This window comes from Schistocerca nitens, chromosome 10, assembly GCF_023898315.1.
Source record: "Schistocerca nitens isolate TAMUIC-IGC-003100 chromosome 10, iqSchNite1.1, whole genome shotgun sequence".
NCBI lineage: Eukaryota > Metazoa > Arthropoda > Insecta > Orthoptera > Acrididae > Schistocerca > Schistocerca nitens.
In genome coordinates this window covers 52,476,402-52,496,962 of record NC_064623.1, presented here as the reverse complement: position 1 = coordinate 52,496,962, position 20,561 = coordinate 52,476,402, and the positions used below count along the sequence as shown (strand labels likewise).

The following is a 20,561-nucleotide window of genomic DNA, read 5'->3' as shown; positions in this document are numbered from 1 at the left end:
TGCAGCACAGGAGGAGTATGTCACAAGGGAATGTTTCAAGTTGCATTTGAATATCACTCAATTTTTTTAATTTTTTCCCCCGTAGTGTCGGAAGCTGACTGAAAACACAACCTGCTCTATAGTGCACACCTTCCTCTACAATTCCTAAAGTAGTGTTCTCCAAGTGCCCGTCATTTTTCCATTTAGAGATCACTGAACAAATGTTTCTATTGAATGGGTCAACACTGTCAGCAACTAATCTTGTCATGGAGTATATGTACAGAAATATCCAAGTTTGAATCCTGAGACACCTGAACAATGGCCTACACGTAGCTGGAAAATAAAAAAGAAGCCCCAAACACAAAATTCACGAAGGCAGCACAAAAATTCCCATACAGAATGACCCCGTGTAACACATGCCACAAATTCTACATAGGGCAAACTGGTAGGTACTTCAAAATTAGATATAAAGAGCACACCAGAGACAGTGAAAACAACCCATCCACATTTTTTCAACATTTACAAACAGAAAACACGACAAAACCTGTAAACGAAGCACTATGAAATCCTCCATATTAGGCAGAAGGGAATATTCGTGAACCTCCTCGAGGAAACAGGTACATATTCACATGCATACAGCAACCCGACAAATTTACTGAACGAAGAAACTGACCTAAAGCCCAAAAAGTACATAGAAAACTTTGTTCACACTATAAGTCAAGAAAAAGGGTAAAGTAATAAATCAGAGACGCTAACTAATACATATCTGTAGTAATAGCGATAACAACATAATGAGTGTAAAACAGAGACATAACACCAAGATAAATCAATAACAAAATTATTACAAAAAAAAAAAATTAAAAATGTAGAAAAAAGAATCTCAAAAAAACCTGAAACAAACTCTATGCAAAAACATAATTAGAACCAAACCTATAAAAATAATAAAAAAACAACTGAATTTCACACACAACTTATTTATAATGGTAACTGCTTAAGTAAACATGTAATATCACTGAACCACTGTCATCCAAACTGTCAGAAAAGTAGCATATGTGGAAACGAAGTAAAATCCAATAAACATCTCCTGTGTACACCTAAGAGAACATAATAATTCTAAAAAAAAAGAGTGCGGGACAGCAACAATGTTACATATGCGGTAAAAACACTTGATGATGTATTATAGCTTTTCAGATCATAGTTACAAGACCATTACATTAAGACCATCGCTTATTTACGTATTTACGGAGCACCTGATGATGACAATATGCCGAAATGGGCTCATCGTGTATGATATAAAATATAAACAATTTACATAATAGTGAAGCTGGCTATTATTCATAATTATTATGTCATTTAATAAAACCTCTACAATATAATAATGATCAGTACTTAAGGAGAAAAACAAAAATCACAACACACACAACAAAATGTTTAGGTCTAACTTATATCTGGGAATCAAGATATAAATAACGATGCATTGATGATGGCTCAAACTTTCTGAAACATGTTTGGACAAAAAGACCAAGAATAGGTTTGTTATTATATGATATAATTCAATAGGCCTAGCTGGGCAATGAATCCACCTTCTTCAGTGCATCCAACCTCCTACAGACATCTCGGAAGAGCCAATATGGAGGAAATGGAAAAGGGCTGCGGATAGGTGGCGGTTGATGGGAATGTGGATCAGTCATGAGGCGAGCCGAGATAGTCCATGCAGTTGCGATAAAACTGTGTCCTGGAGAGCACAGTGGTTATGGCACCTGCCTAGTAAACAGGATATCCCGGGTTCCAATCGCAAACCGGTGCACATTTTCACTTGTAGCTGCCGACGCCATGTGATGTCCCAATGCAGCTGACAGCAGTGATCCCTTCCCTTCCCTTTCCTTTCCTTTCTTCCCCTCCCCCACCTTCAATTTACATATATGTGTTTTATACGAGCAGATGGAACCAAATCTTACAATAGACTTATCAGTACCTGGCTGACACACTTCCAGCTGTCAGCGAGCTGCAAACAGCAACTGTTCTAAATAATAACTTGTGGTCATAATAAGGTTATTCCATGGTGTAAATGCGGCATCATTTTTTGTGCTGCTATGAGACTGGCCAAATCAAAGAGTCTACACATGCAGGTAGTTAAGTATGTCTTACATAGGGCTGGTGCTTCACAGACCCGCCAGGGCCAGGAGGTCCAGCCGTCGGCCCGCCCCCACTGTAAAGCTGCTGCTGGTGGGGCAGTGGAGGCATCACTTCCCCCTCTGGCACGGGTGGTGGCACACCAGCAGCAGCCTGGCGGTACTCCCCGCGCCTCGACAGCCGCGGCGGGCTCGACGATCGCAACGAGTTCGATCGGGCGACATTCGAAGTTTTCGGAATGCCACTCAGCCGAGGATCACCACGAACGATTGTCTGAAGAATGAAAGTGAACATAATTAGTTGACTTCAATATTTAAATACCAATACAAATAAGACCGTTAAAGTAAGAAGTGAGGCAAGTCACTATAAGCATGCAACTAGCAACAATTGGTGAAAGTCAGAGGGCAAATCGAAAGGAGTTGAGTAACAGGTAATTGTCAGAGAGATAAATTTTAAAGCAATTAGCAAAGAAACAAGTTACATGGCAAATCATAAAATGGATGAGCACTTATTTTATTCGTAGCAACAACCAATAATGTTGGACACATATGGCGAAAAATTTCAAAATATACTTTTCTAAAATAGTTTTTACTGAAAAAAAAGTTATTTGTGCAATAGGACAAAGAATTTTTTACTGTTTAAATCACTGGGAGTAAAACACAAAATAATGAATTTTAACAAATACTGACAACATGGAATGTTACAAGCCCACTGAAATTCCTTGGGCTTTCAACTAAAATAGCTTAGTGTTAAAAAACAGCAGCTTTATGTAAGTATCCTTAAAATACTTCTATTATGCAGGTGGTACACTATGCTAAATATCAACCACACACAATATTAAAATGACAGACAGAAATTCAGGTAACAATTTGTTTTTCCAGCAATGGTTGCAATGTATTAGGTCTGACATTTTTTCCCAGACACACCAATACCTATCCCTCCTATGAAGCAGGAAAACTGGACCCAATGGAAGAGCCTAGGTGTCCTCAATAAGCAACATTCCAATTTCAATAATGTTGAGCAAATTTTTAAAACACTTAGTATCAATGAATAATCATCAGTCTGGATGCAGACAGCATTCATTTGCTTCACAGGCTCACATTGCTGGCACAATCTGTGAGCTGTTCTGTCTGGAAATGCACGACAGGTAGAGGGAGAGGTGCGAGTTGGACATCAGATAATTTTTGGAAAAACAAATTTTAAGACAAATGGCAAAAAACAAGTTATATAGCAAAAGATCAGAGGGATGAGCAGTTAATTTATTGGTAGCAATAAGCAATAGCTCAATTTAAGCAACCAATGAGAGAATGGTAGGCAGATGTGTTTTGTAGCGATGATATGATAGCAATGTCTCATGTCCCAGTAACACCATTAACAAATCTTACATTTAGAAAGGGACATTTTGGAACCTTCATCAGTTGCCATGGAGCTTTTAAAGCATGGCTACTTTTGTAGTGATAACATAAGCTAACCTCTCATGTACTAATATAGCCCCTTTGCCAGGCTGTGAGATGCAGTTGGTTGTGATCGACTCACTGGCATATACAACCCGATGTCATATGCAACACCCCTAGTAACAATCCATAGATACTATGTACCTTCGCATTGAGCTTGATGTCTAACCCATACTAGAAACCCTGTTTTTGCCTAAACTTCTGTTACAGAATGAAGTTCCTTGGAGCTTTCCTCCACTGATCTGACACTAAGCTTATGATACCACTCCTGTTCCTAACTTCATAGCTGTGTGCACTCACCACATGCTATCAGCAAAAGTTTGAATAACAGTGTGTAGTACAAACACAAAATCAACTTAACCACAAATTTGAAAGAGACAAAAGGTACGCACCCATCAAGTAGATGAAGGATGAAGCTCTGAGCAATTGACAGCCATATAAACAAGACAGAAATAACTGCTAAGCTTTTGCACAATGCTCTTCCTCAGAGAGAGAGAGAGAGAGAGAGAGAGAGAGACTGTCAACTGGTCAGTGGGTCAAACACAGTGCTTTGGTAATGGCAGTATCCGCTAACTTTTCCTGTCCCAATACCTTTGGAGATCCAGTAGCCCAGTAATTCTCAAAGCCTAGGGCATAACTGTAAAACCTGTTGCAATTTATGCAATAAATAAAAGTGGTCTTACAGTACACCCAGCTATTCCGTTGGATGCTGCAGTTGTCCTGTTTGCGTGATGAATGATGAGAAGTGAACACGATGAATCATAAATCAGTTGTCAGCAGGTAATCAACATGCTCACTCATAATTTCCAAAGTTGTACAAATAAATGTACCTGGTATGAAATTTCCTGGCAGATTAAAACTGTGTGCCGGACCGAGACTCGAGCTTGGGACCTCCCGAGTTTGAGCCTTGGTCCGGCACACAGTTTTAATGTGTCAGGAAGTTTCATATCAGCACACACTCCGCTGCAGAGTGAAAATCTCATTGTGGAAACATCCCCCAGGCTGTGGCCAAGCCATATATCCGCAATATCCTTTCTTCCAGGAGTGCTAGTTCTGCAAGGTTCGTAGAAGAGCTTCTGTGAAGTTTAGAAGGTAGGAGACGAGGTACTGGCAGAATTGAAGCTGTGAGGACGGGTTGTGAGTTGTGCTTGGGTTGCTCAGTCAGTAGAGCAGTTGCCCGTGAAAAGCAAAGGTCCCGATTTCGAGTCTCAGTCCAGCACACAGTTTTAATCTGCCAGGAAGTTTCATATCAGTGTACACTCTGCTGCAGAGTGAAAATCTCATTCTGGAAATGTACCTGGTAGCTTGTTGTCACTATTTTCAGCAAACTCATAAATAAGACATACAAGCAGGTTATGTGATGAATGTGTATCTTGAGCTACCTTATATGTAGATATATTATGGCAATCTTATTTTTGTGCTCAGATTCATTGCTTTCGCCAACTTACAGGCAAACTGTCATATTCCAAACTGATCTTGGCCAAGCGCTACATTACTGGTCAATCTGTCAGCATGTATAGTGTTCCCCCCCCCCCCCCCCCAGGCACATTAGTTGGCTTTGCCAACTCAACCAAATTAATTCACACATTCCAACCTAACCTGTACCTCAGGCAACTCTGCAAGACAGCCCCTCAGCACATCTACTTTTATCCTCATTCTCCATATCGAAAACCAATGTAATCACATCACATCTTCTCCCAAAAGAAATCATGCCATTCAGCAATTCTCACCGGCTGCCATACACTATCACCTGAACACTTCCAAGCAACAAAAACAGTAGCATGCAGCATAAGAGCCTCATACATCATCTGTGCACTTTAGCTACACAACCTCATGTTCCAAAGTAATCACTACATAAATCAAGAAGTACAGATAACTGTGAATAACAACAAAACTTCACATTTCCGTACTAAAAATTCCATGCCTGTTCTTTTGCCTATTGTTGGGTATCGAACTAGCTTCAGATTGGCTACAGGAAAGTGAAATATCGCCAACATAAAGCTGTAGAGGGTAAGTGTTCTTATCGGATATGGTCCTATCTTTTGCCTGAAGCATGGTTCACTGAACTGTTTAGGTACATGAAGTGTTTCAAATTGGCTTGGACTGTGTGATGGTTTGTTATACTTTACCACAAGCACAAAACAATAAAATAAGTTGCCACCTAAACACTCCTTCTTATACAATGAATGTTGCTTACTGAATATCTGGTTCCCATTAAGTATTATTAATCAGGGTCCAGTTAGTCGGTGCCCTGGATCCGTCTGTCTTCTTTCTACAACCTGGCTCAGACTTCATCTTGTTTATTCTTCTTTATTTGTCCAAGAATCAATTTAGTACACAGTTTGTACATGTGATATAGGATAGTGGTAAACCTAGTTAATTTACCATACAGTAGTCATTTTGATTACATTGTTGACATAATCAAAATGCATAATAATGTAGTTTGGTGTAGTACATTGCTTCTACATGTGATAATAGCAGTTATTGAGTATGATAAACATGATAAGCACAACATAAACTATATTATAAATTGACAATTAGTAAAATTTGGCAAATGAGGTTTACAAATTAAGATGTTCCATAAATTCAGACAAAGAATAGAAGCAATGGTCACGCAAGAACTGGTTTAACTTTATTTTAAATGCATTTAATGCTCGTATGCATTTTAGGTAACAAGGCAAATGGTTGTATAAGGTAGCTCCAGTATGATACACTCCTCTTTTGCATAAGTTTGTATTTACTGTGTTCATACGTAGGTTCATCTTCTGCTAGTTTCATACATGTGTATATCATAGTTGTGTCTGAAGAGATTTTCCTTTTTTAAAATGCTCCCTTTTGTGAAAATTAGTACTTCATATACATACAAGCAAGGCAGAGGCAATATTTTGAGAGTTTTAAATGGGAGTCTACAGGATTCCTTGCCTTTAGTTTTTTTTATCGCCCTGATAACCTTTTTCTGTATTTTAAATGTTTTTGTAGAATTTGTGGAATTCCCCCCAAACATTAATTCCATACATACATAGCGACTGTATACTACAATGGTACATTGTCAGTACTGATGAGCAGTTTGTGTTCTGAGTGGGGATCCTAACAACATATGCTAGTGAATTCAGTCTCTTATTTAAATTGTTTAGGTGCACCTCCCACTTTTTTGTTTCACTATCTTTGTGTTTTATTTCTGTGATCTGCTGATGATTACTGAGGTATGACTGGAGCCACCTTTCAGACTGGCCTCTAATTCCATAATTACTTAATTTACGCAAGAGAATGCCATGATCAATAACACCAAAGGCTTTACTTGCATTCAGAAATATCCCAGATACATGTTGCTTATCATCCACTGCTTTTAATATTTTATTTAAGAAGGCAAAATTTGCTGTCTGAGTTGACTTTCCAGCTCTGAACCCATGTTGGGAGTCACTTATCAGCCTCTCTTTATTTAAGAAGATGTAATCTTTTAAGGAACATTTTTCCATAATTTTGCTGAATCCTGACAATACTGAAACTGGCCTATAATTAGTAATATCACTTTTTGCACCCTTCTTATGCAAAGGTGTTACTTTTGCAGTTTCTGGATTATTTGGAAACACACCACTCTCAAAGGATGAAGTTACTATGTCTGTTAGTGGTTCCACAATACATGTTGTGTTAGCTTTGATAATAGTTTCTGGAATCTCATCAACACCCACTGAAATTTATTAGGTAATTCTTTTAGGATTCTTACAGTTCCTCAGGTGTTGCTGGATACATGAATAATGTGTTTGAATGAATTTTTTGATCTGAGTAACTTGCTGGCTGTTTGTCACGGCATGCTATATGAGAGAAATAATTGCTGAAGGCACTAGCCACATGCTTGGGGTCAGTTAGTTTATTTTTATTCATAATCAGCTCTACATTACTGTGATTAACTGCCCTGGTGCCCATATTTTTCCTTATAATTTGCCAGGTTGCTTTAGTTTTATTCGAACTATGTAATAAAGTCAGGATTATTATTATGCTTGGATTAATCTTACAATCTCCTTTTATTTTGACATGATATCCTTATCTCTTTTGTAATCCATTTGTTTGCTTTCCGAGTAGAGTTAAATGTAGTTATTTTCTTGGGAAAAGGTATTTCAAAAAAAAGTTTGAATGTAGCCATATCATATTTCTTATTGGTATTATTACAAGTCGTATACATCTTTACAACTTACACCCTTTACGAGAGAACAAAAATATTGCACTTTTTTTTATTTCTTTTTTTACTGAAATTCCTTATTGTGTGTTGTATTATATTGGGAATTGAGTGCCCTGAAATATTCATTGCAAGAATTTAAGCATTGTGATCACTAAAACCTCTGTTTACAACTTGTTTGTTATAGGTATATTTGCACATAATTATAAAGATCTGATCAATGATAAATGCAGAGGTTGGTGTTTCTCAAGTTGGTTCAGTTACAGTTCCACTGATGTTGAATGATTGTAGTATATTTATAATGTCATCTCTGAATTTATTGAATTTCTAGAAACCACTATTAAAGCTTTTTGAGTGTGAATTTCTTCTGAGAGTTCCTCTGTAGGATAGTAAAACACTTTTCTGCCTCCATCTGGTGACCTGTGTACACAAACAATAACTGTATTTTGCCTTGGTAATTCAACTATAGAGTGTTCTATATCTTTTTCACAGGACAGTTTATAGGGTTAAATAGTTACACTATTGAATTCAATATTTTCTCTAACATATACACAGGTACCTAAATGACTTGATAATTTCCTACAAAACATGCCTGCAAGTTCGAACTGAGGAATGTATGATTGCTCTAACATATCTTGTTTGAGCCAGTGTTCTGTAAAGTGTAGTACAGAAATATCACTTAGGTCATTTAACATTATTTCTATTTCATTTAGTTTATTCGAGAGTGATTGAACATTTTGATGGAGTAATTTAAAATTAGGTATAGGGAGTATATCACTTCTCACTGGACCACTTATCTCACAATTTGAGCTAGTGTACTTAATGGGGAAAAAAATCCTAATGTTTTGCAGGGCTGGTTGGTTGGTTGGTTTGGGGAAGGAGACCAGACAGCATGGTCATCGGTCTCATCGGATTAGGGAAGGCTGGGGAAGGAAGTCGGCCGTGCCCTTTCAGAGGAACCATCCCGGCATTTGCCTGGAGTGATTTAGGGAAATCACGGAAAACCTAAATCAGGATGGCCGCACGTGGGATTGAACCGTCGTTGCAGGGCTGGTATTCATGGTGTTTGACATATGGCTTGTTGGTTCGCTATATGTGGGTTCCTGCCTTTCTCCTGTTGAAATGTTCCCGATTTCCACTTCTTTTGTCCTTTATCACCCATCTGTCCATTAATGACTGCCTTGCTGGTGCATTTGATGGCTTGAAATTTAACCTATTAAGTGTGTTGTTGTGACTTTCTTTGAGCTTATTTTTTGTCATATACTGGTCCATAACTGTCTGTTTTTTCATGGGTGGCACTTTCACTTCAAAACTGGCACTTTTTATCTGATAGTCCATTTGCATATGATTTTTCCCTATACTGGTACTTGGTTTTTCAGTTTTCACCATGTGTATGAAAGAAGCAAGGCTATTACAAATGTGAATCTTTCCTTGTTTGTTTAGATGCAAACCATGAGTTGTATATTCATTTCTTTTCAGGCGTTCGATCTCGAAATTCACAGATAATCTCTTCCTACATACACCTGTGGCAGTGTTGATTTTTTTCTAACATAATGTGATTTACAGATGTCAGTTTTTCATTTAGACCCTGTGCGTCATGTCTAAGCGGTATTGGATGAATTTTTACATTCGTTTTGTGCGTCAGTTTACATATATATTCCAAGGAATCTATCATATTCTTCCAAAATTCTTCCATAGATTGTTCAGTATCATTTGTGCCACCAATAACAATTCACGTATTGTTAACAGAGAAGTTATCAGTTAATTTGTCTGAATTTTTTACCTAATTTGAACTGTAGTATACTCCCACAGTTTCTACCATGAGTGGCACTTAAAATAAGCACTTTTTCTCCTTTTCTAGCAGCTGTTTGAGGCCTAAGAGATTGTGAGTTTTCACATGAATACAGGCTGCAGATAAAGCTGCTGAAAATTAACTTCTTGTTCTCATTCACTCCACCACATATATAAGAAGTGAGAATCAATTCATCTTCTTATATTATCTTCAAAATTACAACTCAATATGTGATAAACAAGGATAGCTACTAATTCATATACTGCCTCTCTGTACTGAGTACATAACAGTTCTGATATTCAAGTTGATAATTAACAATTACAGTACATTTATCATCTTTGACATTTTGCATTCTTAGATTTCATGGGGGCTCTTTCTTCTGCACCACCTGCTCCATGGAACTCCAGTCTCCACCTCAGCAGGTAGGATCTTCTGACTGCTACCCACTTTTGTATTGTCACTGGATCGTTAGCACTGGTATTAGCACCTACGATTTAAAACAGGTCCCAACAGTGGGGTGCTCACCACTTATTCACTACTGCCAGTCACAAACATATTTTCTTTGACATTTTGACATACGTATTTAAGGAAGTGATACCTCTCATTCAAGGAATGGGCTGTACCACTACATACGTACAAGTACTGTAATCACTGATTCACCTAAGTCACGGGGTGTTATACAACGGCACATCACCCAACCACCACAAAATGTCTCAGTTGGCATTCATCTACAGCATCTAACCATATAGCGCTCTGTAGCTCTATAGCGATTAATCCTTGCAGTGTTGGTATTCCACTGACAATGCACTCTTGACTACAGAAAATGCAAACAGTTCACCTCCTCTCCTGCATGGGCAAAGCAAAGCAAATCAAATCAGAGGCCTTCTAGGGCCTGATTCATATGCTTCCTTAAGCTCATGGACGAGCTCATCACATGACACAACTGGAGCACTCCTAGCACAAAAATTCAAAACTATAGTGCCTGTGACATTAATGTTCATTGAGTAACATACTGATATGAATGGCACTTCTTTCCCATCAAAACATGCTTGCAAATTATGCCTCGAAACTCGTATTTTTGAGAGTACACTCATGTTACCCCCTTCCTCAGATGTTTACATTTATTAAGTGTTGTAAACTTGTATTTTTCCTTTTGACAATTTACAACAACTGTCTATAAAACTTCCATTGCAAAATTCTGCAATGCTGTTAGTAAAGAAACATTGTTCACAACAAGTAAATAAATGTAAACATTCGAAGATAGGGTGCCAAGCATCCTGAAATGTCATCACGGAAAAATAAATGTTTATACAAGCTACTGCTTGCAACTAATTCATCATAAATCACCTTCAGTTTCAACAGTTTCCGCATTCTAATATGTTCACAATGGACTACAATTATTTACTGTTGTTAACAGGAGAGAGAACAAAAAAACAAAATATGGCACTGTATCAGGCAGTCCCATTCAACAAGCAATTTGGAGTAAGTTAGCAATTTTCAGCCATGGGCAGGTCTTTGGAGCTTTTTAAAATTTAGTGTGTTAATATTCACAAACACTATTAGTAAGCATGTATTAAATGTATGTGCAAAAATACTCTTAATGGCTGACCACATGGACATAGGCTGTTTCTGTAATACTAAACAAATTAAGCCATCAATTCTTCGTTCATTTTAAAAAGTTTTAAAGTCTGAATCACCAGTATCCAGAAATATGTCACAGGCGGAGTACAATGCAAGCGTCTCGCTCTCTCATGAATTTCTTCCGCAGGTCTGACAAACTGACCATGGGCCAAATTTTGCCCACAAGCCGCCTGTTGCCCACTCCTGTCCTAAGCAGTCTCATCAACCAATTTTTTTATCCATGACAGCAGTGAATAAAATGCATACTGACAACGTGCCAATCCCCTTCCACTGGTGCTCATATGTGAAATACATCTTGGACATCACATGGCAGATATCAAATCCTGGAAGTTAAAAGTGAACACCCTCCCTGAGGCACTAGATCTGAGATGTAAATACCACCCCAGGTAATATTTTTCTCTTTGTTTCTATGTAACATTTAACTTCAGTAGACAATTTTGGTGGTGATTGTTTCTTCTTATCCTTTAATCATCATTTAAACATATCACAACCACAACAACAATCACTACCACTACCACTACCACCACCACTGAATGAAGGAATCTAGATTTTTCCATACATTTCCAGCTTAACCTAACCTAAGCTATACAAATATATATCACATCTGCATATTTTATGTTATCATTAGGTCATAATACCTGTTTTTTATGTCTTGGGATTGAACTAATACAGTACCAGATCAAAAGTACCCAGACTCCTACCAGTGTACATTAATATGGAGTGTGTCCACCATTTCACCTTTATGACAGCTTGAAATCTTCTGGGGCTATGCTGAATGAGATAATATCCAAATGTCGGAGGAGGAGATAAGTGTTTAACGTCCCATTGACAATGAGGTCATTATAGAGAAAGCACAAATTTGGATTAGAGAAGGCTGATGAAGGAAAGCGGTTGTGCCCTTTCGAAGGAACCATCCCAGCATTTGTCTTAAGCGATTCAGGGAAATCACAGGAAAACCAACTCGGGATGGCTGGATGTGTTTTTGAACCATAGTTTTCCCAAATCGAAGTCCAGTGTGCTAACCACTGCATCTGTAGAGGAACTCCAGCCCATTCTTCCTAAAGAGCTGAAAATGGAGAAGGTAGTGATGCCAGACACTGCAAGGGTGATGTTCTAAATCATTCAGGTTGGGACTCAGGGCACACCAACCCACTTCAGGAATGTCACTGTCCACAAACTATTGCCTCATAGATGCCACTTTATGATAAGGTGCATTGTCACAGTGATACAATCATCGTCTCCAAACTATTCCTCTACTGTATACAGTACACAATGTCAAAAAAAGTGTTCATATCGTTTAGCATTTAGCATTTCCTTAAGTGCTATAAGGAGATCACAGCCTAACTACAAACAACAGCCTCACACTGTAACACCACCTCCCCCCTAGTTCACTACTGACACTACACATGGAGGTAGATATTCTCCAGGCATTCACCAAACCCAAACCCTTCCATCAGATTCCTACAGGCTATAATATGAGTCATTACTACAAATTTCTCATTTCCAGTCATCCACTGTGCACTGGCACTGCTCTTTATGCTACTTCAAGCACTGCATGGCACTGACTATAGAGAGATGTGGTTTACGAGGAACTATTCAATTGTTGTACCTCATTCCTTTGATCTTCCTAAGCACAGTCATTGTGCTAGCTGGACTGTTGGTAGCACTTTGGAATTCACAAGTGATTCATTCTATTGGTTTCATGTGATTTCTTACAACCGCCCTCTCCAATTCTCGATGGTCCCTGTCCGTCGTCATATGAGGTCTACCTGGTCTGGGTTTATCTGTGACTGTTCCTTCAGGGTTACACTTCACAATGACATCAACATCTATATATGAAGATAGTAACTGTTCTCGAAAGAACAGATACCATTGATGACCGTGCAGCTTCTCTAGAGTAAATGATAATTAATTGAAATCCTCAGCTGCCGACAGGTGTTGTTGACATACCTTGATGGGAACAGCAGAAAATGTGTGCCCTGACCGGGACTCGAACCCGAGATCTCCTGCTTACATGGCAGACGCTCTATCAATCTGAGCCATCGAGAACACAGATGAATAGCGCAACTGCAGGGACTTATCCTTTGTACGCTTCCCGTGAAACCCACGTTCCCAACTGTCCACAATCTAAATACATAATATTCTTAATAGATACTTTGCCCATCCTCTCATTACTCGAGCTCACTAAGGTGATGATTCCCATAAGAGTTCGGGCAACCTATGCGCATTCGCACAGACGAAGGTAAATTGCCGGGTAGCCATTTAACACAGAAGATGCCACCATATTATAGGAGGAGAAGGCGTACTCGTCTTACAGTGTATAAAGCAATAGACAATATTTCTATTAATACCCAGAACAATGTAGGTTCACAAATCATCCTGCATGGTCCATCAGTGTTCTGTGTTGGAGTTCTTAACTTTACCCTTAGCAACAACGATAACATGCAGCAAGGTAATGGGTGGGTAACCATAGCCCTCATTCGTGGCCCTAAAGTCGTTAAAGTTACAGGGCTAGAAAATTTTAACACCCGTGACGTTATCACTTATCAGACATTTCACATCACAGAGGTCTACAATAGAGATATGGGTAAATCGTATTACTTGTCGACGATGCCATTGTTTCTCAGGACTAGGAATCATCGCAAAATAAATGAATCTGAATCTGTGCCAGTCTGGGTGAAAGGTAGTGCCAATGTTAAAAAATTAAAGTCGTCAATGATCTCACCCATTATTATAGAAATTAAATAAATTGTACCCTTTCCCTTATCCATACCAAAATACTACACATTGATCTTGCCAAAAGCGGAGAAGCAATACTACCCAGCCATTGACCTTCATCTGTGCGAATGCGCACTGGTTGCCCAAACTCTTACAGGAATCATCACCTTAGTGGGGGTGAGTAATGAGTGGATGGGCAAAGTATCTATTACGAACGTTACGTGTGTAGATTGTGGACAGTTGTGAATGTGGGGTTCACGGGAAGCGTGCAAGGGGTAAGTCCCTGCAGTCACACTATTCATCTGTGTCCTCGGTGGCTCAGATGGATAGAGCATCTGCTATGGAAGTAGGAGATCCTGGGTTCGAGTCCCGGTCAGGGCACACATTTTCAGCTGTTCCCATCAAGGTATGTCACCAACACCTGTCGGCAGCTGATGGTTTCAATTAATTATCATTTAATCTACATCTATGCCAGCAAACTGTCAACTTGACTTAAGAAGGGTTGAAATATCCCTGGTGGATTTGCTACTCAAGCAGATCCAATGACTAATCCCCAGTTGTGGTCACCGAGTTCTCCTGACTGACCCACTCTGCTGTTACCAATTCTCTACGAACAACATGATACTCCTCACTTCCTTCTAATATTGGCAGGTCTATTCTCTTGACATCTAGCAGTTAATAGCGTAATACTAGGTTACCTCTGGTTACCTCTGCTACTGTCACTCCTTTGCTGAACTCAAATGCGAGAATACATCAGAAATACATTTGGCAGTCCATTTTCTAGCATTCAGACCTCCACTCCCTATCTCCATATGGCAAAAATTACAATATCTAAACTCAAACAGCAAAAGTGAGCTACAAATAAAAAATGACAATTGATAAATAAACTCAAAGCAATTGGAATACCAACATGCAAAACAAAAATGCTACGATCTTATGCACTGACGTAATACGGAGGGGTGTCTGGACACTTTTAACCAGATAGTCTACTTCCTTGGTCTATTCACCTTCCACTTGCCTTGTTACATGTCCAGCCTATCTAAATTTCATTTTCATTACAGTCATACGTGCACCTTCCACTCCAGTCTGTCCCATTATCTATTTTGCAGTATCTTCTATTAATTTCCTAAACATGTATATCACTGCTCATTGATTAGCATTGAATTTTTGAATTATTTTTGCACTGAAAGTCCTCATGTCACTGTCAAAAGCAAAACCTGTTAATACACACTGAATGTACACTTTCTTGTACTTCTGCAAATCTTATTTACTGTATCAAAAATAAACTAGACTATTTTTCACTCTTTTTGTAATATCTTATTTCCCATCCTGTCAGCATCTTCGACTGCTCTAAATACAAATACCCTTCAACTGGTTCAATGGAAGTTGACCCTCTACATAAACAAATGCAACATATTACACATAAACATGTAGAAAGACCCATTACCGTAAGGTTGCAAGATCACGGAACAATCACTGCAAGGAGTTTCATCCATTAAATAACTAGGAATATAGGTACAGACCGATTTACAGTGGCATGACAACATAACACTAATCACAAGTAAGTCAGATGCCAGACTGACACTCATAGAAGATTCCTCAGAATGTATCATTCACCCACAAGGAGGAAGCTTACAAAATCCTTGTCCAATGAATACTTCATATTGCTCATCAGTTTGGGATCTGTACCAGACAGGACTGATGAGAAAATACAGAATACACTAATAATAGCAGCACATTTCATCGTAGTTTCATTCAGGGAGTGTGAAAGCGTCACAGATGCACTGAGTCAACTCAAGTGGCAGACCCTAAAGGAGAGGTGTTTGCATTACAGTGTGGTTTACCAATAACAATTTGAGAGTGCACATTCCAAGAACAGTCACCCAACATAATGACACACATTTGTCGGACCATGAGGACTATGGAGTACCAGTGTATTGACCATATGTGTCACACACAACTACAACAGCCAAACGTATCTGCTACTACAGAATTTTGGCCTGGCATCAGTCATCATACGGAATTTAATAACAGGGATATTCTGGCATGCACTTTCAGTTATTGGGATTGTGTTATTACAGAGACAGTGGATATTAAATTAACAAATGACCATATAAAAGGGATGGAGGTTTTTGCTTAAATTCTGCATGGACTCCTGCTCTCTCCCTTGTCAAATAACAGAACAACAGAGTTAACGTTTCTTCACTCACTGGTAATTAGTATTCACTGTCGGTTAACTTCTGATGGTCATTTTATTTATTTTATTTACTTGTCAAGTTCCGTAGGACCAAATTGAGGAGCAAATCTCCAAGGTCATGGAACGTGTCAGTATGTGAAATTACAACATAAACGTAATAACAGTTAAAAATAAATGTTCATGAACCTTAAAAAAAGACAGCCCATAAGTTTAAGTAAACGCTATCAGCAATACAATAAAAATCAGCTTAATTTTTCAAGGAACTCCTCGACAGAATAAAAGGAGTGGTCCATGAGGAAACTCTTCAGTTTCAATTGGAAAGCAAGTGGATTACTGCTAAAATTTTTGAATTCGATTGGCAGTTTATTGAAAATGGATGCAGCAGTAAACTGCACACCTTTTTGCACAAGAGTTAAGGAAGTACAATCCAAATGCAGGTTTGATTTCTGCCAAGTATTAACCAAGTGAAAGTTGCTTATTGTTGGGAATAAAGTAATATTGGTAACAAGAAATGACAGTAAAGAATATACGTATTGAGAGTCCAATGTCAAAATACCCAGACTCGTAAACAGAGGTCGACAAGAGGTTCGTGAAGTAACACCACTTATTGCCCGAACCGCCCATTTCTGAGCCAAAACTATCCTTTTAGAATAGGAAGAATTACCCCAAAATATAATACCATGTGACAATAGCGAATTAAAAGAAGCAAAGTAGACTAATTTTCATGTCGAACGATCACTCATATCAGATACCGTTCGAACAGCAAAAATGGCAGTATTAAGTCTTTGAACAAGATCCTGAACGTGGGTTTTCCACGACAGTTTACTGTCTATCTGAACACCTAGAAATTTGAAGTGTTCAGTTTCACTAATCATATGCCCATTCTGTGAAATTAAAATGTCAGGTTTTGTTGAATTGTGTGTTAGAAACTGTAAAAACTGAGTCTTACTGTAATGTAGCGTTAGTTTATTTTCTACAAGCCATGAACTGAGGTCATGTACTGCACTATTTGAAACCGAACCAATGTTGCACACAACATCCTTTACTACCAAGCTAGTGTCATCAGCAAACAGAAATATTTTAGAGTTACCCGTAATACTAGAGGGCATATCATTTATATAAATAAGGAACAGGAGTGTCCCCAACACTGATCCCTGGGGCACCCGCCCACTTGACAGTACCCCACTCAGACCTCACATCACAGCTATTATCAACATTGTGAATAATGACCTTTGCTGCCTGTTGTTAAAGTAAGAGGTGAACCAATTGTGAGCTACTCCCCATATTCCATAATGGTCCAACTTCTGGAGCAATATTTTGTGATCAATACAATCAAATGCCTTAGTTAAATCAAAAAATATGCCAAGCGTTTGAAACCTTTTGTTTAACCCATCCAGTACCTCACAGACAAAAGAGAATATAGCATTTTCAGTTTTTAAACTGACTTCTAAAGCCGAACTGTACATCTGATAGCAAATCGTGTGATACAAAATGATTAATTATCCTTACATACATAGCCTTTTCAATAACTTTTGCAAACACTGATGGCATAGAAATAGGTCTAAAATTATCTACATTATCCCTTTCTCCCTTTTTATAAAGCGGCTTTACTACTGAGTACTTTAATCGCTCAGGAAACTGACCATTCCTAAAGGAAAAATTACAAATATGGCTAAATACAGGGCTAACATGTGCAGCACAATACTTTAATATTCTGCTAGACACTCCATCATAACCATGGGAGTCCTTGGTCTTCAGTGATTTAATTATGGACTCTTATCTCCCTCTTGTCTGTATTACAGACGAGCATTTCGGACATCAATATCGAAAAGGCATTTGCCAAGAAAGTTATTTGATTTCCTGTGGAAACTAAATTTTTATTTAAATCACCAGCAATGCTCAGAAAATGATTGTTAAATACTGTACATATATCTGATTTATAAGTAAAAGAAATATTTTTACTGCGAACTGACTTTACATCGTCGACCTTGTGCTGCTGACCATATGGTTTTAATTTTATCCTGTGAATTGGCTATTCTATTTGCATACCACATACTCTTTGCCTTCCTGATAACATTTTTAAGAACCTTACAATACTGATTGTAATGGGCTACTGTAGCTTGGTTGTGACTACTTCTAACATTTTGCAATAATTCCCGCTTTGTTCTACATGATATCCTTATCCCACTAGTCAGCCACCCAGGCTGCCCATTACTGCTAGTACCCCGTTTAGAATGTTCTAATGGAAAGCAACTCTCAAAGGGCATGAGAAATGTGTTAAGGAAAGAATTGTATTTATCATCAATGTTATCGGCACTATAAACATCCTGCCACTCTTATTCCTTGACAATGTTTAAAAAACTCTGTATTGCTGTTTGGATTAACTTTCCTACATAGTCTGTAATTAAATATGACCTTGGTTTGAGTACAAAAGCCTTTTAGTGTTAAAATTTGTGCATCATGGTCTGAAAGGCCATTCACACTTTTACTAACAGAATGCCCATCTAGTAATGAAGAATGAATAAAAATATTGTCTATGGCTGTGCCACCACTCCCCTGCACCCTAGTTGGAAAAAACACCGTATGAATCAGATCATATGAATTTAGGAGATCTATCAACATCCTTTTTCTTGCACCATCATATACAAAATTTATATTGAAGTCACCACATATAAACAGTTTCTGGTACTTCCTACAAAGTGAATCTTTGGTTATGTGGTAGCATTAGTGTTTACACTGTATGCATGCTCTTTTTCAGCATATGCCCTGCATACTTAGGTTTTAGATTTCCTTGCACAGTGTGCTCTCATTGCATTTGTGCCTTAAAAAATACAGGGTGTACACCTGTTTAAATATTGATGGTTGTTGAAAATGTGACCCGGCTGCATACCCATAAGTTGTTTGAACAACTGTGATCCGATTTCAGCATGTTTCTGCGGCTCAACACTGCATTTGAATTGTAGGTGGCTGCCTGTTCATGTATTTTGTTTTAAACTATGTCATATAGTTTTTGTGATTAGAAGTTTACATATAAAAAAGAAAAATAAAGGTTAATTGTCCCATTGTTGATGAGGTCATTAGAGCAGAAACTCAAGCTCAGTTTGGTTTTGTTTTGCTTTAGGGCGCAAAAAACAAGTGCGGTCATACGCGCCCCAATCAGAACTAGAGAACAGGAAGGCAGAGAGGATTTAAAAAACAACTATATGTCGGTCTCAGCTGACATAAGAGAAGACAGCTAAAAATAGGCACGTGGAGAATGGGCTAAAAATGACAACATACAAAAACGGAGGTCCAAAACTAAAACTTAAATGGCCTTCACCATACTGCTTTAGCGGATAAAAAGTAAAACGCATTCGACAGCCTGCACGTCATTTGCTAAAATGGCTGATAACTCAGATGGCAAACCCAAGCGGGAACATATATGGTTCAAAAATGGGTATTCTGTCAGAAAGTAGCAGACAGTTAAAACTTGGACACAATGTGTACAAAGTGGTGAGATAGTGCCACTTATCAAATGAAAATGGCTAAAAAGGCAGTGCCCAATATGCAGCCTAGTTAAAATGACCTCCTTCCAATGGGAAGGCCGAGAAAAGATCATTCAAGCCACTGGAAGAGGCTTAATAAGCCAGAGCTCATTCCCGTGAAGGGCGGACCATAGGCGATGCCAAAGGGACACCACCTCCTGACAAACGGCAACACCTAGATCATCGGAGGGAATATAGGAACTAGAGGGCTGAGGTGCTTGGCAGCAGCCTCATTTCCTGGCAGACCAACATGACCAGGAACCCACAGAAACATCACACTGGCTCCACCAATAGTGAGCAAGTAACAGTTTTCCTGGACCCACTGCACTATGGGAGTCTGAGCAGAGGACACATTGAAAGGCCTGTGTCACCGGATGTACTCTGTATTCTGATAAAGGAGGAAGAGCTTGGCTGTAAATACTGAGCAGTGTGTCGGAAGCTGATATCAAAAGACACATGACGAAGGCACATCCAACCTCACAGTCAGTCCGAGAGCCATCAGTGTATACAAAGACACTATTGCAAAGTTCCATGCAAAGGCCGTAAAACTGAAGGCAATTGAGCAAGGCTAGAGTAGTGGCCTTAGGAAGCAAATGAAGGCCAAGGTTAACACAGGCTGCTTCACGAAGCCACAGTGGAGAAGGGTTCACACCCACCGAGAAAGTTGCAGGTAGTGTGAAGTTCAGCCGCTGTAGGAAGTGCCAAAAGTGGACTCCAGGAGGTAACAGAGAAGAGGAACATGCCCCATACTGGTGATCAAAGGAATCATCGAAGAAGGAGGCATAGGATGAGAGGCCATGCATGGCTGACAAACGGCATACATACCTGCTGAGGAGAAAGTCATGGTGGTAGAACACTGGTAGTCCAGCAGTTAAATATACAGACTCTCAACCGGGCTAGTGTAAAAGGCACCAGTGACCAATCGGATGCCACGATGGTGGATAATGTT

General features: G+C 38.9%; 1 protein-coding gene across 1 annotated transcript in view; it reads right to left on the bottom strand.

Moving 5' to 3' along the window:
* LOC126210521 (serine/threonine-protein kinase PAK mbt) overlaps positions 1-20,561 on the bottom strand; it is a 116,676-nt gene that overhangs the window by 81,722 nt on the left and 14,393 nt on the right. Inside the window, exon 2 of the mRNA XM_049939768.1 lies at positions 2,128-2,385. Coding sequence (XP_049795725.1) covers positions 2,128-2,385 — 258 coding nt within the window. The remainder of the gene's footprint in view (positions 1-2,127; positions 2,386-20,561) is intronic.